Source organism: Terrapene carolina, unplaced genomic scaffold, assembly GCF_002925995.2.
Source record: "Terrapene carolina triunguis isolate 2854851 unplaced genomic scaffold, T_m_triunguis-2.0 Scaffold85, whole genome shotgun sequence".
NCBI lineage: Eukaryota > Metazoa > Chordata > Testudines > Emydidae > Terrapene > Terrapene triunguis.
Window position 1 is genome coordinate 1,053,455 of NW_020664436.1, and position 22,587 is coordinate 1,076,041.

Consider the following 22,587-nt stretch of genomic DNA (forward strand, 5'->3'; position numbering starts at 1 on the left):
GCCCCAGCCCTGATCCCCCTCCTGCTCTCCAAACCCCTTGATCCCAGCCCGGAGCACCCTCCTGCACCCCTTCCCACACCCCTGCCCCAGCCTTGATCCCCCTCCCACCTTCCGAACCCCACAATCCCAGCCCAGAGCACCCTCCTACACCCCAAACTCCTCATCCCCAGCCCCACCCCAGAGCCCTCACCCCAACCCCAATTTCGTGAGCATTCATGGCCCACCATACAATTTCAATTCCCCGATTTGGCCCTCGGGCCAAAAAGTTTGCCTACCCCTGCTCTGGTGCCATTGTAGGATTGCCAATTTTGATTGGACGTACTCCTGGAGGTTTCATCACATGGCATAATCTTTAATTAAAGATTAATCTTTAATTCCTGGAGACTCCAAGACAATCCTGGAGGGTTGGCAACTCTAACTAAGACAGACCAGAAACATGGAATCCCCTTATGGAATTTTTATGGAGTCACTTTCCAGACCACAATGTCTCAGTAAGAATACATATGTGGCCTTTCACATTCGGATTGTTTGGTCTATTTAGATTACAATCTCCTCAAGGCAGGGACTGTCTCTTCTTCTCCTGCGTTGTACAGTGCTGGATAGATCTTTAGCTCTTAAATAATGACTACTACTAATGAAGCCCTGATCTAGAGCTCCAATATCCCACTGGAAAAGCAGCGCACTCATTTCAGATAAAGGAGATATTAAATGAACACAAGTTCCTGTTGCTTTTTAGAGGTACAGGGGCATTGGCTGCCTGACAAAGGGGAAATGAATGGATTGTTAACCTTGTTCATCTGCCAAGCACCCAGAGCTATGTGCCCAGTTTCTAGATACATACCCTGTCCAAGCAGTAATGACACAGGTCATTGCTTCCAATGAAGAGAGTGATCAGTTTCCAGTCCTCCTTGAAGTTAATTTTCTAGTGACACATAAAAAGCATAGAGTGCAATGTTCTAACAGCTCGAAATTGCTTAGGGACGCAGAGGCAACATTTACAAATACAGTTAAATGGGGTATATCGAGAGTGTCAAAACAATGAAAATGGGCCTTTCGGAATTAACAATGGGAAAAGTGAAGTCAGGAAACTGCGTGTCTCTGAGGGGAAATGTGGCGGGTGGGAGGTGGTAGAATACATCTTGGCTTTTGTTATGAAATTCCCACCAGAAAGGGGAACTGGCAGCTGCCAGGTAGGTTGTCAGGATAGCTGCTGTACAAAGTTCTGTTTACTGGGAGTCGGAGACCATAGTTCTAAATGGATTTTGGCAACAGGGGTTGGGATGGGGAGATCTACCAGTGCCAAATGCTGGGTGCAGTGTAGCAGTAAGCAGGGGAGGGAGAAAGGATTAGACGATGATGCACTAAAGCTGCTTCAGTGGAACATGAGTCACTGGGAATCCCTGCCAGCTGAGTGAGTACTATTAGGAATGCCGAAAAGGAGAGAGGCAAGCTCTGGGGGGACAGACATTTGGATTAAAACAGAACAGTCCAGGAGGCTGGTGACTTCACTGGGCTCATAAGGGCAGCTGCTAAATCCACGTCACCACCAGCCAACAATAGGGGCTGCTGAGAGCTGGAACGCAGTGGAAAACATTCTGTGACATGTAGTACAAAGAGAGGAATGGAAAGCATCTATTTTTAGAGCAGAGAGTTTACATAACTAACGGCTGCGAATCTATCCCACAAATAGAAGAAGGGCCTGGGAATCACCAAAGGGCTGAATTCTCATCTCATTTCCACCTCTTTGCCCTCCAGTGGGCTGCCAGGCAGGACAGAGTCCTGCCCCCTGTTTTTAAAGGGGTGAATGATTGGACACACACCCTGCTAAATCTGAGAACAATTTAGTCTTTTGCTCCAAGGCCAGTTTTTCCACTCAGCTCTTCTCAGAGAGGGAGACAGACTCTCCCGCACCCTGACGAAAAATTAATAATGCCGAATAACAGACAGTAACGTTGGCCCAAGGCATCTGTGTGGCTACACAGGGACACATGCTTTGGAGAACCCTGCCTTTTCAATTCTCCGACCCACCATCCAGCAGGAGCCAGGGAGCACTGGGCACTCCCACTCTCCCATGGTGATCTCCCTGGACCAACAAGTCTCTCCCCAGCACCCAACATCCCACGTAGGCCCCAACAACACCTTGAGGAGGGGAGACCAGGTGTCTCCTGTCTTTCACATGCCCCAGAAAGAGCAGCACTTATGGCTATGATAAAAGCCAGGGAGCCCTTCAATCCCCTTCCCAGCCCCCATTGGACCAGGAACAGCAGGCAGCAGGCCACCTCATGCCTCCAGAAAACCTGTGACATCCTCAGGATTCCCCCTCCCCCAACACATTGCACAGTATTGTATCAGTCGGCTGGCCAGGACGATTGCTTCAGGCGGCCTGACCTACTGGCCAGGCTACATCCATCCCCTCACCAGCAGAGTGTCCCCAGCATCGCCAACCTCCTCGGGGCAGGGACTACAGGGGTGAGGAGCAGACCCTCTACACCAGACACCTGGCTCACTGCCGCTGGCTGTTTTAATTCACTGTTTTTTGTCTCCACAGCCTCACCAGGCCACCTGCTTTCATCTTTGCCTCTGCACTTAACCCTCTCCTCTCACCTCCCCATTCCAGTCCCCGGGCCACCATTCATACTGGTTTCTCAGTCCCTTCCCTTTTCTCCAGCCAATCTGTGTACCCTCCCGTCTTCCTCGCTCCAAATTTCCAGTGGTTCAGAACCATTACGTTAGGCCATTGCTTACCTTGGGACCTGTACCCATCTCTCTCCTATTCCTTGTTACACTCATTTGTTGCACCTTGCCTTAAATTACATGTTTAGTTCTACAGGGCAGGGACTGCATCTTCCTATGTGGTTGTTCAGCACTAGTGCAATGGGAACCCAGGCCTGATCAGGGTTAATATAGATAATGGAGTAACAATTTCCTGGCTGCCATGATCCACCCACTGCACTCACACACCTTGGCGCCAGTGAGAAATGCCTTGATCCTTTTTCCAGCTGTGAAACCCGCCTCTCCCCACCACCCAATATGCTACATGAGTTATAGATGCTATGCACTTACCGAGCTGCCTCTCATTAGCTCCACTAGTTCACGCGCCTGGGTTGACATATTGCTATGGAGACAGGAAAGAAGAGCACTCAGATCCTTGTTCTGAAATGATGAGCAGAATGAACACAACTTGGGAAGGCTTCGATTTCTCCTCCTGGCCCCATCTTATGGAACTTCAGGACCACCAGGGCCACGCAGGGAGAGCGATGGCTCACATGTGAGAATAATCATAGGTGGATAATCTGAGCTGCAAGGGCTCCAGCCAGGATGGCTGCCAAGCAGCAGGGCGACTGAGATGAGTTATTTTTCTTGAAGGACAGGCTCAAATGGATTGTGTTTGGAGGAAAACATTCAATTCCCAAACCTGTTCTTGGAGATGACAAGGTATTTCACAGCCATGCAAGCTTTGCTGGCTAACCTGCAACTCGCTTTCAAGTAAATGTAGTGCTGGTGAAAGGTGCTGGATCGACAGTCCTCTGTGTAGCCATAGATTGGGTGCAGTGGCAATATAGGCTGCCTGCACATTTTACCTATCAGTGGCTCTGAAGGAGTCATTCTCAAGGGAAGGAGAGGGGAGTTCAGTCTCCATAGTTCATTCAGTCCTCTGCTGCTCTACTAATGCTGCTAGCCAGGATAGCTTTTAATGCCAATAATGGGCTCCTATTCATTAGGCACTGGACTGCGACATACCATCTCGTTACCCAGAAGTCATTCAACAGCTGGGAGATGGCAATGGCTTTCGGGTCTTTACCGGCCTGGTCTGACACTGAGCTAGTGACCTACATGTAAAAGACTTATGGGAAAATTCACTGTGGGAATAAGGAGTGTCTTGTGGTTAAAGCACTGGTACTGGACTCGGAAGATATGGGATGGGAAGGTCTAGTCAAAAGACGACATCTCTCATAAACAAACACACACTCCTCAAATATTCAGAAGAAAGAATATTATGCCATAGAGATATATGCACAGTATAGATAGTATCAGCCATTAAAGAGCAACTGGTTTGAAAATTAATATTAACTCAAGAGTAACCTCAGCCTTGGGATGCAGCTTAACTTGCCAGTCGACCAGCGCCTCATGCCACTATCTCCCTGACTAGGGTGTGATTATGCTTACTTTGCTTTGGCTCCTCCCACTGCTGAGTTGAACCCGGCTGTTTCCTTTTCGGTGCCAGTGGAGAAGCCGAAGAGTTCTGGATTAAACTTTTTCAAAATATCTTAAAGACAGGAGAAGACGTGCTGGTTACCCTTTGCACTGCGAGCAAGGATCAGCATCCCCTCCTACAGAACCCACATGCCAGTCTTGTGGTTGAGGCATGGGGCTAAAAGTCAAGACACGTTCACTGCGACTTTGGGCACTTAACCTATCTGTGCCTCGGTTTCTCCATATACACGTTGGAGGTAATGACACCTATCTCACCAAGGTGAAACGAGGCTTTAATTAATGTTTGTAGAATTCATTCAGATCCTCAGCTGGAAGGTATTATATATGCAAAATATTATTATTGTTACTGTGTCTATAATGCAGTAGGTGGAGTTCAAAGCCTCTTTGTAGTTAGCAGTACATTTATAATACTTCACACAGTACAAAACAGACTCCAATTTTGATTTAAAACTCAGTGGTGCCCATGGCACATGGATATAAGATAATGATTGAAATAAAATCCTACACACTCTCAGGCATTGTCAAACTGTTCCAGAGCATGGATCGCATATTAATAGAAGAATTGTCATGGACCAAGCTCCCTCCAATTCATGGTCACAAGGACCACTTCCCCTCCCTTTTGTAATCTCCATGGCAACTACAACAATTGCTTAAATGGAATAATACTAGTGTTAGGTAAATATTTAAATTATTATTAGCTTCTTTCAGAACAGTTTAGCAGCTGGAAATAAGGAGGAGCCATCACCATGTGACCAGCCAGCACTCCGTGGACCATCAATTGCTCTGTAGTGCATCAGTAGCCCACAGCTCCTGCAAGGTTTCCACCTTGTCGCTGGAGGCTACAGAGAGAAGTAAAGGAAGAGCATCTGCTTTGGATTTGTGTCATTTTAGTCATTTCCTCCTGTAATCTGTCCCTCATCTGTTCAGCTGAGCTGATGTTACAGCCCCATCCAGAACCGTCAAATGGAGGAACTGACTCAAACTTTTAGCAGTGGAGTTCTCCCCAGTGTTGATCTGGGGTTTGAATAAATTCCTCAGATCCCCAACAGATGTGCATCCTGTGCCCTGTCTAAGGAAGGTGGGAAGCCAGCACAAACTTTCCAGCATTTGCCTGGCCGAGTCTTGGAGCAAAGAGTCCCCTTCCCCACTTTGGGAATTTTCAAAATACTCACTGGGTAAAGTCGTGTGAGTCTCCAGGGTTCCATCACCTCCAATGCTACGGGGGGGGGGGGGGGGGAGAACAGAATCGATCAGTCAGCAGGGTTAATACTGTAAGCACATACCATCTGTCGTGTGGTCACCATACGTTGCTGCTGTATCAGCTCAGGGAGGGGAAAAAAAAAAAAGACTCAACCAGGAATAAGGGGATAAACCACAGGTCAAGTGTGAATTCAGGGAAAGTATTGAAAGGCAGATTTCAGATCAAGTCAAACAGGGCTGCAGCTAAGGCAGTGCACACAGCCTGAGTGCCATGGCTACATGGGCAGCGCTGCAGCGGCACCGCTGTACTGATGCAGTTGTGCCATTGCAGTGCGTATGGTGAAGACGCTCTATGCCAACGGGGGAGAGCTCTCCCATTGGCATAAAAAAACCACCTCTGAACAGCAGGAGCTATGTGAGTGGGAGAAGCTCTCCTGCCGACATAGCACTGTGCACATGAGCGCTTATGTCAGGGTAACTTATGTCGATCAGGGGGTGATTTATTCACACCCCTGAGTGACATAAGTTATGCCGACATAGGTTGTAGTGTAGACATAGCCTTATAGGCTACCATCAGAGCACTATGGGGCACTTATTTTCCACTTATTCTGATGCTGCCCGTCATAAAGAGGCATGTGACACACTGCCCCATCAGAGCTGTGCGGTCTAACCTCACTGGTACCTACTGTATTTGTGAGCAGCTGTTCAAGGTGCACAGACTGCACTGATGCCTGCCAACCAGATATCTGGGATTCTGCTAAATGGACTGTAGAATAACGCCTCTACATCTATAATTCACAACATGTTTGCAAGCAGCCACCCACTGCAGCACGCACGCACACGTGCGCACACATTCTCTCACATACACACTTCCACCCAGAACTGCTGTGTGTTTCACCTCCAGGAAAGTCCTCTCCAGGCTGTTTGCAGGTCATTCACGCTGGTTGCTTTGGCTCCTACAGCAGTCTGGAAAGATGGTAAGAATCATTTATGAAATGGCAAGATGACCAGCAGAGGAAGTTGTGCGAAGCAGGAATGGTTTTGTCCTCCAGTAGGCGGAGCTCTACTGGCCCACGCTGTTGCTACTGAATGGGCCATTTAAAGGGTCAGTTGAAATGTACTGAGTAGAATTGGCTGAAAGAGCAGAATTTCTATCCCACAGGAAATTCCAATATTTTGACATTTGGTTTAGTCCTGAATCAGAAAGAAAAGTCAAAATAGCTAATCTTTCTGTGCAATGAAAGAAAAATTCATTTTGAAATGTTAAAACATTTTGTTTCAGGTCAGTTCAACGTTATTCTTCATTCACCTAAGCCACTGCAGTGGCTCATGGGAATTGTAGTTTGGAAGCCTTATGCCCCCATTGTCCCCTAAGCACCAGATTCCCTGGCAGGACTGTATCTCTCAGGGCGCGGGTCCCAGCTGCCAGCCCTCTTCCCAGCCGCTGGTCCTGTGCCTTGGCCCCTGCGCCTAGGGCTGTACTCTTGGGGCGCTGGCCCCGCTCCCTGGTCACTGGCCCCATGTGCCTGGGGACCCACACTTGGCCCCCCCCACTCCTGGGGCCCTGGCTGCTGGCCCCACAGCCAGGGCTCTTATACTGGCCCCGCACGCAGGGTCCTGGCTGCCCGGGATGCCACTCCTGGCCCTGTCCCTGTCCCCAGCCTTTGCCCCCTTAGCCGTGTCCGGGTCCCCCCCTCCCGGAGACATGGCACTGCTCCCGGCCCCAGCTGGGGGTGGGGAGCAGACAGGAGTTGGGGGGCTGGCTTTCAGCACCTCCACTATTAAAAGGGTTCCAGCGCCACTGCACCTGGGAGAGAATTCTCTGTAGTAACTCAGAGCCCTGCCCATCTAGTGTCCCATCACCGGCCACTGGAGATATTTGCTGCTAGCAGCGGCAGATTGGCTATGTGCCATTGTGGGCAGTCCCATCATGCCAGCCCCTCCCTAAACTTATCAAGCTCAGTCTTGAAGTCAGTTAGGTTTTTTGCCCCCCACTGTTCCCGTTGGAAGGCGGTTCCAGAACGTCACTCCTCTGATGGTTAGAAACCTTCGCCTAATTTCAAGCCTAAACTTGTTGATGGCCTTTATATCCATTTGTTCTTGTGTCCGCATTGGAGCTTAACTTAAATAACTCCTCTCCCTCCTTATATTTATCCCTCTGATGTATGTATAGAGAGCAATCCTATCTCCCCTCAGCCTTTGTTTGGTTAGGTTAAACAAGCCACGCTCTTTGAGCCTTGTCTCATAAGGTAGGTTTTCCATTCTCTCTGAAACATTTCATGAATCAAGAGAAAGATTCCCTGGGAACATGCAAGCAGGTCACTGTTCAGGGGCTTGGGGCTGGAATAGCAGGGAGTGCTGCAGATCAGGACTGAGGTCCTCCAAGAAAAGCTCAAGGCCCAGTGTGGGAGTAGCCAAGGTTACTGTAGGTCAAGACTGAAATGGATTGACAGAGCTCTCAAAACAGGGAAGCACGTACAACCCTCATCTGCAATATAAGCCTGATCCTTTGAGTTGCTCTGTCCCCATAACTCCTACTGAAGTGAATGGGAGTGGAGGCAGCTCTGCACCTTGGCAAGATTGGGTCTCACCTCTGGCTTTAGTCTGGGCTATTTATTCCTCAATTGCCAGATTCACTCATAACTCTAAGATATTGCTACGGCCAATGGACACAGCTGGGCAAGTCACAGCAATTTGCTCTCCATCTGATGGTGTCTGACACCATAACATCCAGGGAAACTAGAATTGCCTTCCCATTCTAGGCTCAGGGGAAGCACTGGTACTCACAGTCAAGGAATCTCCCAGCGCTGCTACGACTCTGATATCTGTTGGCCGTAGCTTATGTACTAGACAGGAGAAGAAAGAAAAAAGCAGGGTTACCAATGATCATTGGAAAATCTTATCCTGGGTGAAGGACCTGGTGATCTTGCTTCCATTGCAAACAATGGCAAAATCTTTACTGACTTCAGGGGGAGCAGGCCCAGGGTTCTACACAAACCTCAGTCATCTGAGGAGTAAACTCTTGCAATTCACTTCTGCCTCCTGGCTTGCTCTAAATCATGTGCTTGAGTAATAGGGAAGTAAACAGAGCTTAACACTACCTTTCACATGTCACTTTAGAAAAACCCGAAATAGATTAGATAGATTTAGAATTGCATACATTCATTCTGTTCTGTTTTCAATTGGCTTTAAATCTAGATCTAGGTTTCCTACTAACTGCTCAGATGTAAAGCATTCCCGCTATGTTCGGGCACAATACACGTGTGTTCTGCTCATCAAGCAGGTACACCCAGGTTGGTCAAAGCTGCTTTGCTGCAAATGTACCAGGCACATCTGGCTAGATTAAGCCAGCCAAGTTGTTGTCTGTCCATTAGAATGCAGCCGCTGTGCTGGTGAACATGCTGGGTTTAGCAAAAGAGAATGCCCTTGCTATGCACTAGATACACAATGCCTAACCTGGTTGTTTTCCTCTCACCCAACACGTGCAGTAATACAGTTTTAAGATTTTGCTTTTAAAAAGCATAGATGATTACTCCTCTCAGTGGTTCAGTCCAAAACAAGTTCTCTCTCACCTGATGTTGGGACACTTTCAGATGGAGTCTGTGCAGGACATGACAGGTCACTGCCCCAATTCTTAAACAACAAAACAAACAGCAATATGGTTAGGAGATATTAGTATACTTTGAAACACACTGAACGAATATTACAACCAAATCAAACTCCAAAAAAGAATAGTTCCTAACTAGTTACCTGAGAGCTCGGCAGTTCTTGCCTCTCATCCTGAAACGCTGTCCAAATACTGATTAATTCAGCTGCTCGGAATATTTTTGGTGAAATGAAATTTCACCCAAACATACTGTTTTGTCAAGGCCAATGTTTTACAGAGATGTGTTGATTTCAACAAAGTTTATTTTAGGAAGGGAGGGGAGAGGAGCAAAGAAAACTTCCCACACTCTATAGCCTTTTGGTTAAGGCAATGATGCAGAAAGTGGGAGACCCAGGGTTGAGTCCTTGCTCTGCCTGACTGAGGGTGGTCTAGGATGAAAAATTCTGGCTTGAATCAGGCAGAGCAAGGAATTGAACCTGGGTCTCCCAAGCCACTGCCCTATCATTTTTGCTAAATGCTTGAAATGGTTTGTTTTCATTCCAATGCAGAAAGAAAACCAAATTCGAAAACCTTAACAGCTGCTGTGAAATGGAATTGTGATAGTCCAGTCAACCCTATTAATTCATGCTTACAGTACTCATGTGAGGCAGAATAGGTGTTATCCTCGGAAATGTCACAGATGGGTAGTCAGCCAGAGTGCCAATTCAGTAGCAGAGCCAGGAACTGAACCTAGGAATGCCTGAGTCACATTCCTATGCCCATTTCTCTACCCAAACTGCCTCTCAACGGCAGCAGCAGTGCATTCTGAGAAGCAGACATGGGCCAGTGAGGAAAATAAATGGATACAATGGGCAGTTCCCATAAGGGGCAGGGGTGTCCACTCTTTGCCCAGAAAAAGGCCATGTTGACCAGTGGCCATGTGAGAGCTTGAGGGTATCACCTGATTTGCAGGGAAAAAATCAAGTCAAATGTAGCTGCCCTCATCTTTAACACAGGGGTGCGGCTTAGAGAGACTACAATCCAGTTAGAGGGGGTTATAAAGGCCCAGGACTGGTCAGCTGGGTTAATTTTTTGGGGGGAGGGAGAAGCAGTTTCCACTCTCTCCTTTTCCTTCTACTGCCTCTCTCTTGCCCCCTTCCATGGGATCCTTCCAACTTGGTCACTGAAGTGTAAGAATCATGAACTGGAAGCCTTTCTCCAGTTCTCTGTTTAGTTTTCTAGAAGCAACCCGGGTGCTGCTGTGAACTGTAGCTGGGAGGGGGAATGGTGGTTTCCTTTTCAGTTGCAGCCTGAAGCAGCACTTGCTAGTGCCACCTGTTGTTCTTTATAACTAAGGCTGCGAGTCTGGTCACAGAAGTCATGGATTCTGTGACTCTCCAGGACCTCCATGATTTCTGCAGCTGCAGCAGCAGGTGTGGCTGACCCCAGGGCTGCCCAAGCAACTGGCCCCCAGACCAGCCACACTGACTGCTGCTGGTGCAGCTGGCCCCGGGGGCCGCTGGAGCAGCATTGATCCTAGGGGCGGCCCGAGAGCAGCGGTCCCAGAGCACCAGCAGTCACGGGGACCGCCCCAGAGGCTGTCGGAGCGGCAGGGGTCAGGAGCCTCAGGGCAGCGGGGGCCGGGGGCTGTCAGCCCCTGCCACTGGAGCACGGGACAGCCATCAGCCCCTGGGGCCCCCAGAGCAGCTAAGATTTAGTCACGGGTGTTGATAGTAAAACTCATGGACCGGTCAGGGGCTGTGAATTTTTGTTTATTGCCCCGTGACCTGTCCATGACTTTTATTAAAAATACTCGTGACAAAATTTTAGCCTTATTTATAATCCATAATGGACGCAGGGATTCACACTATTTTGTTTGGAAATTAGGTCCCAGCTGGGCATTACTTGGAGCTAGACAACAGCAGTGACCTCATTAAGAAGGCCTAACTAGCCACTCAGACCATTGCTTTGGACAATCATCTTCCCCAGCCATACTCATACCAACAGAACTGCACAGCTATCTTAGGAGGCATCCACACCTCCTCCAGCCACCTGGCAAGCACAGGTTCCCACCTCATTTCTTCAGTTCCTACCCGTACTGGTTGTGTTAACTCCTCGGCTGTAGTTTCTCTGCTATGGTGGAATGTAAAGCCTTCATTTAAGAGCCAGTAGATGTTAATTGGAGACATATTGCAAGTTCATGTAACATACTGTTATCACCACTTCCCTCTACTGGATAGAGCTGCCCAAGGGCATGGAAATACATTGCCTCTAGTGGCTGGATGCCTGATGAGGCTATAAACCCTCCTTTAAAACAAGTGACCTAAGCCTGCATTTTTGGGGCTGACAGGTCCTAAGTTCTCCTGCCAATTCTGTGTATATCTGGAGCAGCTGACTTACAGTAGTGTCCTCTGACTGGATTTGTTACTGTCATGACTTAGCCCTGGTCTACACTTGGGGGCAGGGGGGAAATCGATCTAAGTTACGCAACTTCAGCTACGTGAATAATGTAGCTGAAGTCAACGTGCTTAGATCGACTCTGCGGCGCTGGAGTACAGGAGTCGACAGAAGAGTGCTCGGGGGTCGACTTATCGCGTCTAGACTAGACGCGGTAAATCGATCCCTGCTGGATCGATCGCTACCCGCTGATCCGGTGAGTAGTGAAGACATACCCTTGAGAACAGTTTTAGTTTTAGTAAAGTTATTCCCAGTCTGCACTGGCTGGTACAACTGTGTTTGCAAAAAACACTTGAAAAAGAAGCATTTAAATATTCGTTGACATAGGAGGAGATTTGTATGTTCAAAGCCTAGTAAGAAATTACCGTTAACAAATTCCAAATGACGTGAAAACACCCACTAGACAGGAGCAATTTTGCATCCAAGTGTGTATGTGAAATGTACAGTAAGCGATACAGGCAATTACCTGAATTGGCTTGTTAGTAGGTTCCAGAGGTGGGTATGTGTAGTTGCTGTTCCTGTATGTTCCCAGGAAGGGTTTGTGCTGATGAGTGAGGAGAGAAAGGGCGAGAAATACAGATCAGGCAGCAAACAACGGCACAGAAGACAGCAAATGAGATCAGGATTTCTGCTGCCAAAAGATAATATATCTAGAGATGGCCTGAGCTACAAAGTGTGGATCTGGATTTTGAAGCAAACACCCTTCCCTAAAATTTAGGGATATTCAGATCTGGGGACTTTGGTCCAGCCCACCCGCACACTTCAGATCCCTTCAAAGAGTGGTCAGGGCTGTTTGGATCTGTAATCCACTCTAATATAGGGAGTGGGGAAGCCTGGGCAGCTCTGCCTGCCTCAGCGGGGCGGAGCCTGGCATGTACGGCTCACCCTTTTCCCACAGTGGCTGTATAATTTGGGTGGTGGTCTTGGTACCCAGCATCCACTCAGGAAACATGGACTCTCATAGATTAAAGACCCCATCAGGAGGCTTGCTTCTCCCTAATGAGAATAGCATGATTGTCCCTAAGCTTGTAATACAGAACCCAGAACCTGAAAGCGCATGGTCGAAGAGACTTTTCCACTGAAAGAGCAGAGTTATTCCAAATGGTTTAAATCAGAAATGCGTGTAGTTTGATCAGAAATCCCCCCCCCCACTTGCAGACTTTCATCCTTTAAATTAATCCATTATGCTTATAAATGGTTTGCTATAGACCTTTGGTCTCTATAGCCTGGCACATATGACAGTCACACATACACAACATCTGCTGTGTTGAGTTAGAGAAGCAAAGGGACAGAATTCATGGAGCCCACGAACATCAGAATCTGAAGTCATTTTATGTAATAACAGATACACTAAATGACAGATGGAACTTCCCCGAAATAGCCTCTAGTGTAACTTAGCTACTGTACTGCAATTGGGAAGCCTTCACAACAGTGCTGGCTCAGTAGGGAAAGTGCCACTGTGAGCGTGTACCCACGGCTTCCACAAAGTGCCATGGACTTGCCATGTTAAAGACTCATTTCAAACCCCTGTTTATCCACAAAATAGGCCCAGAATGGACAGCAACAGGGCAAGGCAACACAGTTTCCAGGGCGTTTTGAATATCAGATTGTGAGGGGCGTAGGGAAAAACAAATCCAACATTCATTTTCACTCTTCCACAAGAGGAGAGTAACTGGCTGTCTTATTAAATTAATACCAAGTAAACTTGGATCTGATAAAAAGGAAGTATCTCCCACAGTCTATAGTGAGTCTGTGGAGCCCACTGCCTCAGGGGTGTGACACAGAAGCCCATCGATGCCAACTGGCCAAGGGTTTGCTGTTCTGTAACAGCAACTGTTAGCATGCCAGACACTCACCACCCCTAGCACACTGCTTTCATAGTATTTATCCATATAGAATATCATGTGAGGTCTCTAATAAAAGCTTATGTCATACTGATCCTCAATCATTGCATCATGTATGCAGAGAGGATATTTAAGAAATTGTGTATATGTACTGAAAATATGTTTTAAAGTCCATCACCAACCAAAGAGAAAAACAGTTTTTTTCCAAAGAGGAGATAGACAGGTGAAAACAAATCCTATCTCTGTAAATTAAGCATTGTAAGCCAACATAATATGACCTCAATTTATATATGAAGTCAACAAGGGGATGAGAAGACACTGGAGACTAAATCAACAGAGGTTGTCCTGTCTCTGGGGCCCAAAAATGAGCTTTAAAGAATATTAAAAAAATGCAAGGAGATATTTTGTTATCTTTCAGAGAGGAAGCAAACAGGACAGTGCTTTTTGCATTCATGAAAGAGGGATCCCAGGCATGTTGGTTGGAGATGCTGGGAGATTGTTTCTCTCACCTAAAGCAACTTTAGATGATGAGGGGTTAAGCCTGTTTATAACACACTTCTTAGAGTCTAAAGTTACTTACTTTTTGTTTGATATGTAACCATTTCTGTTTCCATTGTTATCCTTACTCACTACCCCTTAAATCTTAGCCTTGGATAATAAACATATGATTATTTTCACTATAAACATATCTCAGTCTGTGCTGCTATATTGGAGCTAATCCTGATTTGAATCAAACAAGCTGGTGCATGCACTGTTCCTTTGGGGACAGCTTACCTGGTAATTTCTGCACGTGTCCAGTAGCTCACACTGCAAGGGACTGCTTCAAAGGGGCTCAGGGATTGGGGTGCACCTATGGTTAATCTGCCATGCAAAGTAAGGGCTGGCAGAGCCCCAAGGAGACTGACACCACTGACTGGTGGTGTCAAAGAGCTGACACCCAGTTAAGCACCAACAAGTGTCTCTCTCACTGAGGCAGGGGTATTACAAGGTGACTCAATCCTGGATATCCTTAGAAAGTGTCACAGGGGGTGAAGACAAAATGGGGAAGTGGCTTTAAAAAAGGAATGGATAAATTCTGACTCACAGCATTTATAGTTATCCTTGGTAAGATAAAGATAATCACCAACTTTAATGCTCCAGGGCATAAACTCATCTCTTCAGAGGTCAGGAAAGAATTCCCCAAATCCTGGCTCATTGCACAACTGTCCAAATTTGTTATTTTCACTTCACCTAACGCATCGGCTATAGGTCATGTCCCAAAGTGGGATACTGGACCAGGTGGACAGATGGTCTGATCTGTTACAGCAGTTCTTGTTATGTTCCAAAAAATCAGCTATGCTAGTGATTTCTCTATAGGGATTTTACTACTACATAGTGGCTGGAGGCTCAAACTCATGTAATGAAGGTAGGTGAGAGAGACAGACAAACCCAGATGATGGTGATGGACACATTAGAAATTCATAGATAGGTAATTGCTGTACAGGGCAAGGAGGGAAGAAACTAGTAGAATCTCCATCTATTGTCATATAGCAGCTCAAAAGTCCATGAATGCACTGATGTTCTGAAACTCACAACAAAGTAGAATTTATACATCACAAATTTTTAAGAAGAAGTTAGAAAAAGGGCTGGGGGAAAGGGAGAGAAGCAGCTGCTCATTGTCAAAAGAAAAAACTGCTGAGCTGGTATGTAATGACAAATGCATGTGTTGGAGGTTGATGGAAACATGAAACTCCCTAGATCCATACACCCAATGGGGGAAACTACATACACATGTACAGCATACATGCAGCCTCTTCAGTATTAGTCACTAGGGGCCAGATTTTTAAAGGCATTTAAAGACGCAAATAGGTGCCTAGTGGGATTTCCAAAAACATCTAGGCACCTAATTGCCAATGAGTTCAAAGGGAAAATCCATTCTGAATCCCTTTGAAAATTCTACTAGGTGTTTATCTGTATTTTTAGGCACCTAAATATCTTTAAAAATCTGGCCAAAGATCTAAACACGCACCAGCCATGTTATCAGTCAGTTTTTGTAAGATGGTATAAGGCCCAGAAACACTGAAGCAGCTATTGTGCAAGAAAATAGTCACATATAATTAACAGAGAAGCAGAATTTTAGCAGACTTGTTCCAAAAAATACTGGATCCTTGCCAAGAAAAGGGCATGAACCCACCCACTGCAACCCCTTGCTTCTGTAATGGGACAGTATTTACCGGAGTTGGGCAACTCAGGGTAATGTTAGCCTTGGGGTCAAAGAAGTCCGTTTTCTCCCCTACAGGCTGAAGCTGGGGAAAAAAAGGGGAGGATTAGTTTTATAGCTGTGTCCTCTCATCTTACATGTCTATAGCAATTTTAAACCTAAAGAATCCAAAGGTGCTTTACAAATTTAATTAAATTGAATAATTGCATAGCTCTGGATTTGCCTGTGATTGAAATGCAGCCATTTCTTTGGAGGAACATGGCAGCTGTGTTACAGAGCACAGTAACACTAGGCAGTAGTTTAGAACAGGAAGTAAAGACGCATACTATATTGCTGAGGGAATTTAGGGAGGCAGAAGTAGCTGTATTGGAATTTGACCAGAATACCAGGGCTAAGGCCTCTTGTCTAATTTTATGTCTGTTGAAACGTGGCATCAACCACAAAGTGCGACAGGCAGTGAGGATAAATCTTCCATTTCTTGTCACAGTGCCAGTGGGTAAAAGGAAAGCTGAGCATCACTGCAGAGGTTCCTGGCTAAAAACTCGGGATCCTCCCTGACTACACTCCTTTTAAAAAGTGAATTTAGAGTAGGTGAAAGGTTCTGGGTTGACAGCCATGGAGACTACAGTCCTCTGTTTCTCCACAGAACAGGTACAACAGAGGCTCCAGCAGTACAAGCATCACTTACAATGCCACACAAATGTGCCTCGGCCCCAACCTGGAAGGCGAGAAGGTAGGTCAGTCAGTCTCCAGGGCCCATGCAGTCTTCAACTTCTCTTTCATGGAGACTGCCAGTTAGTGCATTCCATGGGATTTCATTCTTGTTGCTGTGGACACCTGTCCAATAGGATGTGAACTGAGACCCATCAAACTCAGTTCACCACTTAGCCAACAGATGGAAGACACCTTTAAATTAACACTGACCTGGATTTGAATAGGTGACCTCAATATGAATGGTCTGGGTCCCATCAACAGTGGCCTGAGCCACCCAGTCCCCGAATGTAACAATTATTACACAAAGGAGATGATTTTACAGATACTTTGAATCAGTTCTGGGTTGATGAGCCTGATATACAAGTCCATGCCATCCCTACCATGGTGTTCCAGAGAGCCCTGGAGAGCTGAGACTGGGATTTCTGACTCAGATGGAAACAGTCTGGTGCAAGGAAGGAGATATCTGCATGCCCATCCTAAAACGGAAAGTGCAAAAGACACCTGAGTGCAAGAATACTTGTTAATACTTTATTACTTTGGTTCACTGAAGTTGGAGCAGAGGTAGTAGCTGTATGGCATTCCCATTATACACTCCCATGTGGAAGGCCTACTGGCATCTGGGGAGATGAAGTGGGGTACTACCAGTCAGGGTCACCAAGTACTAGCAATGGGCCAACCCCAAAAGGATAAGCACCTTAAAGTTCAGATGTTTAATGTGCTGTTCTATCCTGGCTCTAAAAATGGCATTGTTGTGTTCTGTCTTTCTCTCTAGGATCTCCAGTGCCACAGCCACAAACTCAACTGGGATAGGAGAGTGAAGGTGAGCCTGTTCCTTCTCATGCATCACCACCAGGAATAAGGGTGCTACAAACCACACAGTGCTCCTCAGTGGGTTTGCTCAGATATAGCTCAGTGGAAGTTAGTACACAAGTCCACTGATGATACACAAGAAGGAACACAAGAAAAAATTCCTTCTCTTGTAGCTCCCTCTTTTGCAGCGGTGTCAGTTCTGCAGGGCTAACAGGAATAAAAAGCAGTAAGAGTTGTATGTCACTGAAGTTAGCAGATACAAGTGAGTACACCCACACAGTCACATTTCAGAGAAGAACTCCAGTTTATTACCGATTTTGTAATATCTGAAACAGTTTGGGTTTGGAAGTTTTAAGATATTGGTTTTCTCATGAGATTTTAGGGGTGGATAAAAGAGTTTGGATTAGATGGACTAAGGCCACAGAGCTTAGCTCCAGAACTGAACTTCCTCAAGGTTTGAGGATGTTTTGATCAAGCGTTTTGGGTTGGCTCATTAGGAAAGTAAGGACCCACTGCCAAGTTTTGGATCTGTATCTGATCTTCCACCAAGTTTGTGGCCAGGATTTTGGGTCAGGCCCGTTTAAAGTTTGGATATAATATGGAAAAACATCTGTTTTGGGGTTTTGTTTGCAAAACTGGAAGAAAATCATTTTTGAGGTCTAAACATTTTTCAGAAACAAATTGTGTCTATTATTTTTCATTTCCAAGTTTCTAGGCAGTGTCCAAACCCACAGGAAGGGCTTTTCACAAAGGCTGACCTGAGCAGAAATCAAAGCCTATGATTGTGAGATTTTTCAGCCCAATTTTGCAGTCTCAGAAAAGGTTTGTTAGGGGAAGAAGCTGAATGTTTGCAACTTGTCACCAGTTATTTCTGGCATTTTCTGGTTCCCTCTGGCCCTATAATACCACAGCTTCTCCTGCTTGGAATTTGACCACATCTGCTTCCAGTTCCAGCTGAAATCAGGAAGTGCAGATGTGGGTGAAAAAGAAATTAGTGAATGGTTTTCAAGTTTCAGAAAAAGATTTGTGTTCTTAGATTTACTAGCTTGCTTCACTCACCATACAGGCACTGGAGCCCCCTCCTACTGCCAAAAATGAGGGAAAAGGCTCATTGCCTAAGACTACATTTTGGACTGATTACTATGTAGATCCCTCTCTCTGCACAGGCATAGAAGAGTAAGATCATGGGTCAGAAAGAGATGACAATGCTGTTAATTAACAGTGAGGGTCATTGCCAGACAGCTTTAAGAGCTCTAACATAACTGCCAGGATTCTCTATGCAGCTTGATTAATCAGTTTATCATGGGGATAATGATATGGATGTCCTTTGCAAAGTGCTTTGAAATCTACTGATTAAAAGCACTATATAAGAGTATAATGATAACTGTACTTTTAGCTAACACCTGCCCTTGCTGAACAAATGTGTATAAACATATCTTTACATGTAATCTTTAAATCATTTCTCAAAGGTTAAAACAGTAATCAATATAAAAATAAATTATGTAAGTTCAAGTACTGGGAACTGTTCAAGGAATTCCAACAACATAATATACCCAAACCAAATTATATTCATATGGGAACTTCAAGAGCACCTGGCAAACCCGGATACCCACCCATCTAGAGTATATGAAAGTGAGTGCCTGCATCTAACCTAACTACTGAGAGTGACCTATGGTCATACCTGAAGAAGAGGAATCTTGGTATTTCGGAAGAATGGCTGCAGTACCACCGTGAAATTCTCCTGGGTGTCATACCTGCCAGACTCCACTAGCTTCCGAGTGCTGTTCTGTAAGAGACAAAAAAGACCATCATCAACCCACCAACCACTTTGTCACCCTTAAATGGTATGTAGGGCATGTAGCTGCACTTCCACCCTTGGGCTGACACAATCAGGGATCACAGACCTTCAGGGCACATGGCAAAACCCATTTTTTTGCCCTAGTGGCTGAAGAGGTTGAAGCATGATGGAGTGATTGTTTATGAGGGATGGAGGTTGGGTGAGGAAAGTCCCACTTATGGGTTTGTGTTAGGGATAGAGTTTTCCTGCTGATTTTGCCACACTGATATTTTTAATAATAACAAAGGTACCCAGAATAGTAGATGGGCACTTTTTGTATATGTTGTTATAAATTGCAACAGACAGATTGCTGGATATCCCTCTGCCCTGCTTCAGTTGTAGGCAAAGCCACTGCACTCATCCCGGCAGATGTACCTGGTAGGCTCTGGTAGCTTCCATCACCATCGCTAGCTCTTGTGACCCTTCTGTCACTGGAAGAACACAACTACACAGATCTCTGCAGAAGAGGTTACAGAAGTGAGAGAAACATACAGCATTAGAGCAGAGTGTAGATTCAAGAGACACTCACCCATTGCCATTCGGCATCCACACCACCTGGGAGCAGTGCTGGATGTCTATATACACCTCTACCCCGATATAACGCAACCTGATATAACACGAATTCGGATAGAACGCATTAAAGCAGTGCTCCGGGTGGGGTGGGGCTGCGCACTCTGGTGGATCAAAGCAAGTTCGATATAACGCGGTTTCACCTATAACACGGTAAGATTTTTTGGCTCCCGAGGACAGCGTTATATCGGGGTAGAGTTGTACTACCCTTTCTATAAGAGTGCCAGATGGTCTTTGCCATCTTGCACAATCTCAAGCCACGGTTTTATCTGCCCCTTTGCCCTACATGAGTGGTGCAGCTCACATATCAGTTCGGCTACCTCTAAGCATTTCAAGGTGATATGCACTGCACTGTGTCACCCTATGTCCCATTATCTTTGGGCACCTAAGGGTATGTCTACACTGCAGCTGGGACATGCAATTCCAAGCTGGGCAGATGTATGTGTGCTAGCTCTTCTTGATCTAGCAAATGTATCAACCTGAGCTGGGAATTGTGCCTCCCAGCTGCAGTGTAGATGTACCCTATAACCATAGCCAGTGGAGTCCAATCCTCTATAACTCTAGGCTTACCCCAGGGAGCCCAACAGACTCCAATGACACCACCAGACAAAGAACCCTAATGCCAAAACCCATATCAAATCCAGGGAACCCTACCAGCCCCAAGCCTAACCCTCACGGAGAGCCTTACTCTCTGTAATCCTTACCCTAAACTGGGGAGTGCTGCCACCTGGAACCCTAACCCTAGCCTGAAAAGCTCTTCTAATTATTACCCTAATCCTCGCCCTCCTTTATGGGATGCTAACCCTAGACCTGGGAGCCCTACCTTCTGGAACCTTAACATTAGCATGGGAGTCCTATCCTCTTGAACCCTACCCATTAATACCCTAACCATCGCTAAGGGAGCTCTACCCATTATTATTCCAACCCTTGCCCAAGGAGCCCTACCCTCTGTAACCATAACCCTTGTCCAGGGAGGCATATCTCTTATTACCCATACTCTCCCCAGGGCAGCCCTACAGTATGGACCTGAACCCTCCCCAGGTTTCCTCCATAGAGAAGTAGGGAATCGAATTTTGTCTTTTCTCCCACTGAGAGTCACCGCAGATGCCAGAGTAGGCGAAAGCTGCCTTACCCAGTGAGATGTGTGGGGCACTGTACTTGGTTATCCAGAAACATCTGCCTCCAGGGGAGGAGGTTCATTACTTCAACCAGATTGACCAGAGCCCTGGGAACCTGAAAGGAAAGTCAGAGGTTTGCTTGGCAGGAGCTGGTCATGCAAATTGCAATGCCTTTATTTTAAAGCACAGAGCACAAGTGCAGCTCCCCCTTCCTGCCCTGGTTAACTACTCAACCAATCCTTCCCAATTATTGACCTTTCCTCTCCACCTCACTTGACTGAACCCTCCCTCCTCCTGCCCCGGGTTGTATGTTGGTGTCTCATTTGTCAGGCCATCTCTCAGCATTAAAGATGAAGGCAGTGTAATCTGTATTATAGAACATATTGGGATACATTTGGTTCAAGGGCCACCCCTTGGCTACCCCACAGCTACTAGAACTGGGGAAGGAACAAGCAATGCTGACCAATGAGTTACTAAAACCACTTACTTCTGCATGCAGAATGTCGAGGGCTTCTTGAATGCGGCTGGTGAAATTTACAGCTGAATAGTAATTCTCATCGAAAAAGAAGAGAAGCAGGCGTTACTGTCAATGACGGCTCACAAATGGCTTGAGACAACAAAAAGATATTGCACTGGGTATTCATTCCCATCCCCTTTCTTCCGCCATGCTAGGCTGTGGTCAGTGGAATGTTCTTGCTCCCTTCCAGAAACCAAGTGGCTCAATTATACCATTACTCCACCCTCAAATGAAGATAGGCTGAGTACAACTTTGGCTTTTCTAGAGCTCCCTGTTGAGCTGTAGCAGACTGAGTCAATGTCCAATGGGCCCCTCATCTCTGGCTGAGGGAAAGAACCAAGTGCTAAGTGTGTTCGAATGGGGGTCAGTCAAAAACTGATAAAACAGAGGCACAAATGTTTTCGGTGTGTGTCATTCCACTGCTATCCATTGACATCATTAGCAGACAAGGACACACCGGCTATAAACATCTGGCAGCGGCACAGGAGCTTGGCTAGGCCTATTTAGCTGCAAGGATCCCCCCACTCTGTTGCACCCTCAGTGTGCTAGTGGTAGTGAAAAGGATTGTGTGCAAAAGAGACAACACCCTAGATGCAGAGCCGGGTTTAGAACTAGGGGTGAGGGGCATGAGAGGTCCCACACTCTCCTTCTGGCAGCCACAGTCTGAAACAGCATAAAATCTCTGTAGCACTGACCATTACAGAGACTTCCGACACGCTCCCTCCTGCCTCCAACACCATCCTGTGCCAGGACTCGTGGGGGCAGGTGAGGTGGGCGGTGTTGGACTACTTGTGGTGGCCTAACACAGTGCTGAACCAGGACAATTCTTCCCTGGTTAGCTGTGGGGCTTTTCCAGCCCCTGTATACTAGGGTTACCATACGTCCGGATTTCCCCGGACATGTCCAGCTTTTTGGTGCTCAAATCCCCGTCCGGGGGGAATTTCCAAAAAGCCGGACATGTCCGGGGAAATAGGGAAGCATAAGCCAGGGTCCGCCCGGCCCCAGCACGATCCGCCGGGTCCGCAGCGCAGCCCAGCCGCCCCAGCTACATTGTAGCGAGCTCGGGCAGGGGGGGCGCAGGCTTCCCTCGCGGGGGGGGACCCTTCCTGTGGCCCCGTTACCCTGCGCGGCTCGGAACCCGGCGCCGCGGGAGCTGTTTCCGGCGGGGACAACAGGCCGGGGAACGTGCTCGGCGGCGGCAGGAAGGAGGCTGCGGCCGGGGCTGCAGGGACCCGCGCCATCCCGGTCACCGCTGAGCGTCTGAAGCCCCTGCCAGGCAGAGGCTGCCGGGTGAGCGGGGGAGCAGGGCAGGCGGGGGGCGCAGAGGCTGCAGGGCGAGGAGGAGCAAGGCAGGCAGGGGCATAGAGGCTGCAGGGGCAGAGGGGCGCAGGGGCTGCAGGGCGAGTGGGGAGCAGGGGCTGCAGGGCGAGGAGGAGCAGGGCAGGCAGGGGCATAGAGGCTGCAGGGGCGGGGGGTGCAGGGGCTGCAGGGCGAGTGGGGAGCAGGGGGGTGCAGGGGC

The 22,587-nt window shown here is 47.2% G+C and overlaps 1 protein-coding gene across 1 annotated transcript in view; it reads right to left on the bottom strand.

Annotated features, from left to right (window-relative positions):
• Positions 1 to 22,587, bottom strand: part of PLB1 (phospholipase B1) — a 115,410-nt gene that overhangs the window by 13,896 nt on the left and 78,927 nt on the right. Inside the window, exons 38-51 of the mRNA XM_026649579.1 lie at positions 21,039 to 21,104; positions 20,566 to 20,666; positions 19,239 to 19,320; positions 18,708 to 18,812; positions 16,597 to 16,692; positions 15,516 to 15,587; positions 11,925 to 12,002; positions 8,988 to 9,048; positions 8,203 to 8,261; positions 6,314 to 6,381; positions 5,388 to 5,431; positions 4,168 to 4,267; positions 3,064 to 3,115; positions 842 to 922 (exon numbers count right to left, since the gene is read on the bottom strand). Coding sequence (XP_026505364.1) covers positions 842 to 922; positions 3,064 to 3,115; positions 4,168 to 4,267; positions 5,388 to 5,431; positions 6,314 to 6,381; positions 8,203 to 8,261; positions 8,988 to 9,048; positions 11,925 to 12,002; positions 15,516 to 15,587; positions 16,597 to 16,692; positions 18,708 to 18,812; positions 19,239 to 19,320; positions 20,566 to 20,666; positions 21,039 to 21,104 — 1,065 coding nt within the window. The remainder of the gene's footprint in view (positions 1 to 841; positions 923 to 3,063; positions 3,116 to 4,167; positions 4,268 to 5,387; positions 5,432 to 6,313; positions 6,382 to 8,202; positions 8,262 to 8,987; positions 9,049 to 11,924; positions 12,003 to 15,515; positions 15,588 to 16,596; positions 16,693 to 18,707; positions 18,813 to 19,238; positions 19,321 to 20,565; positions 20,667 to 21,038; positions 21,105 to 22,587) is intronic.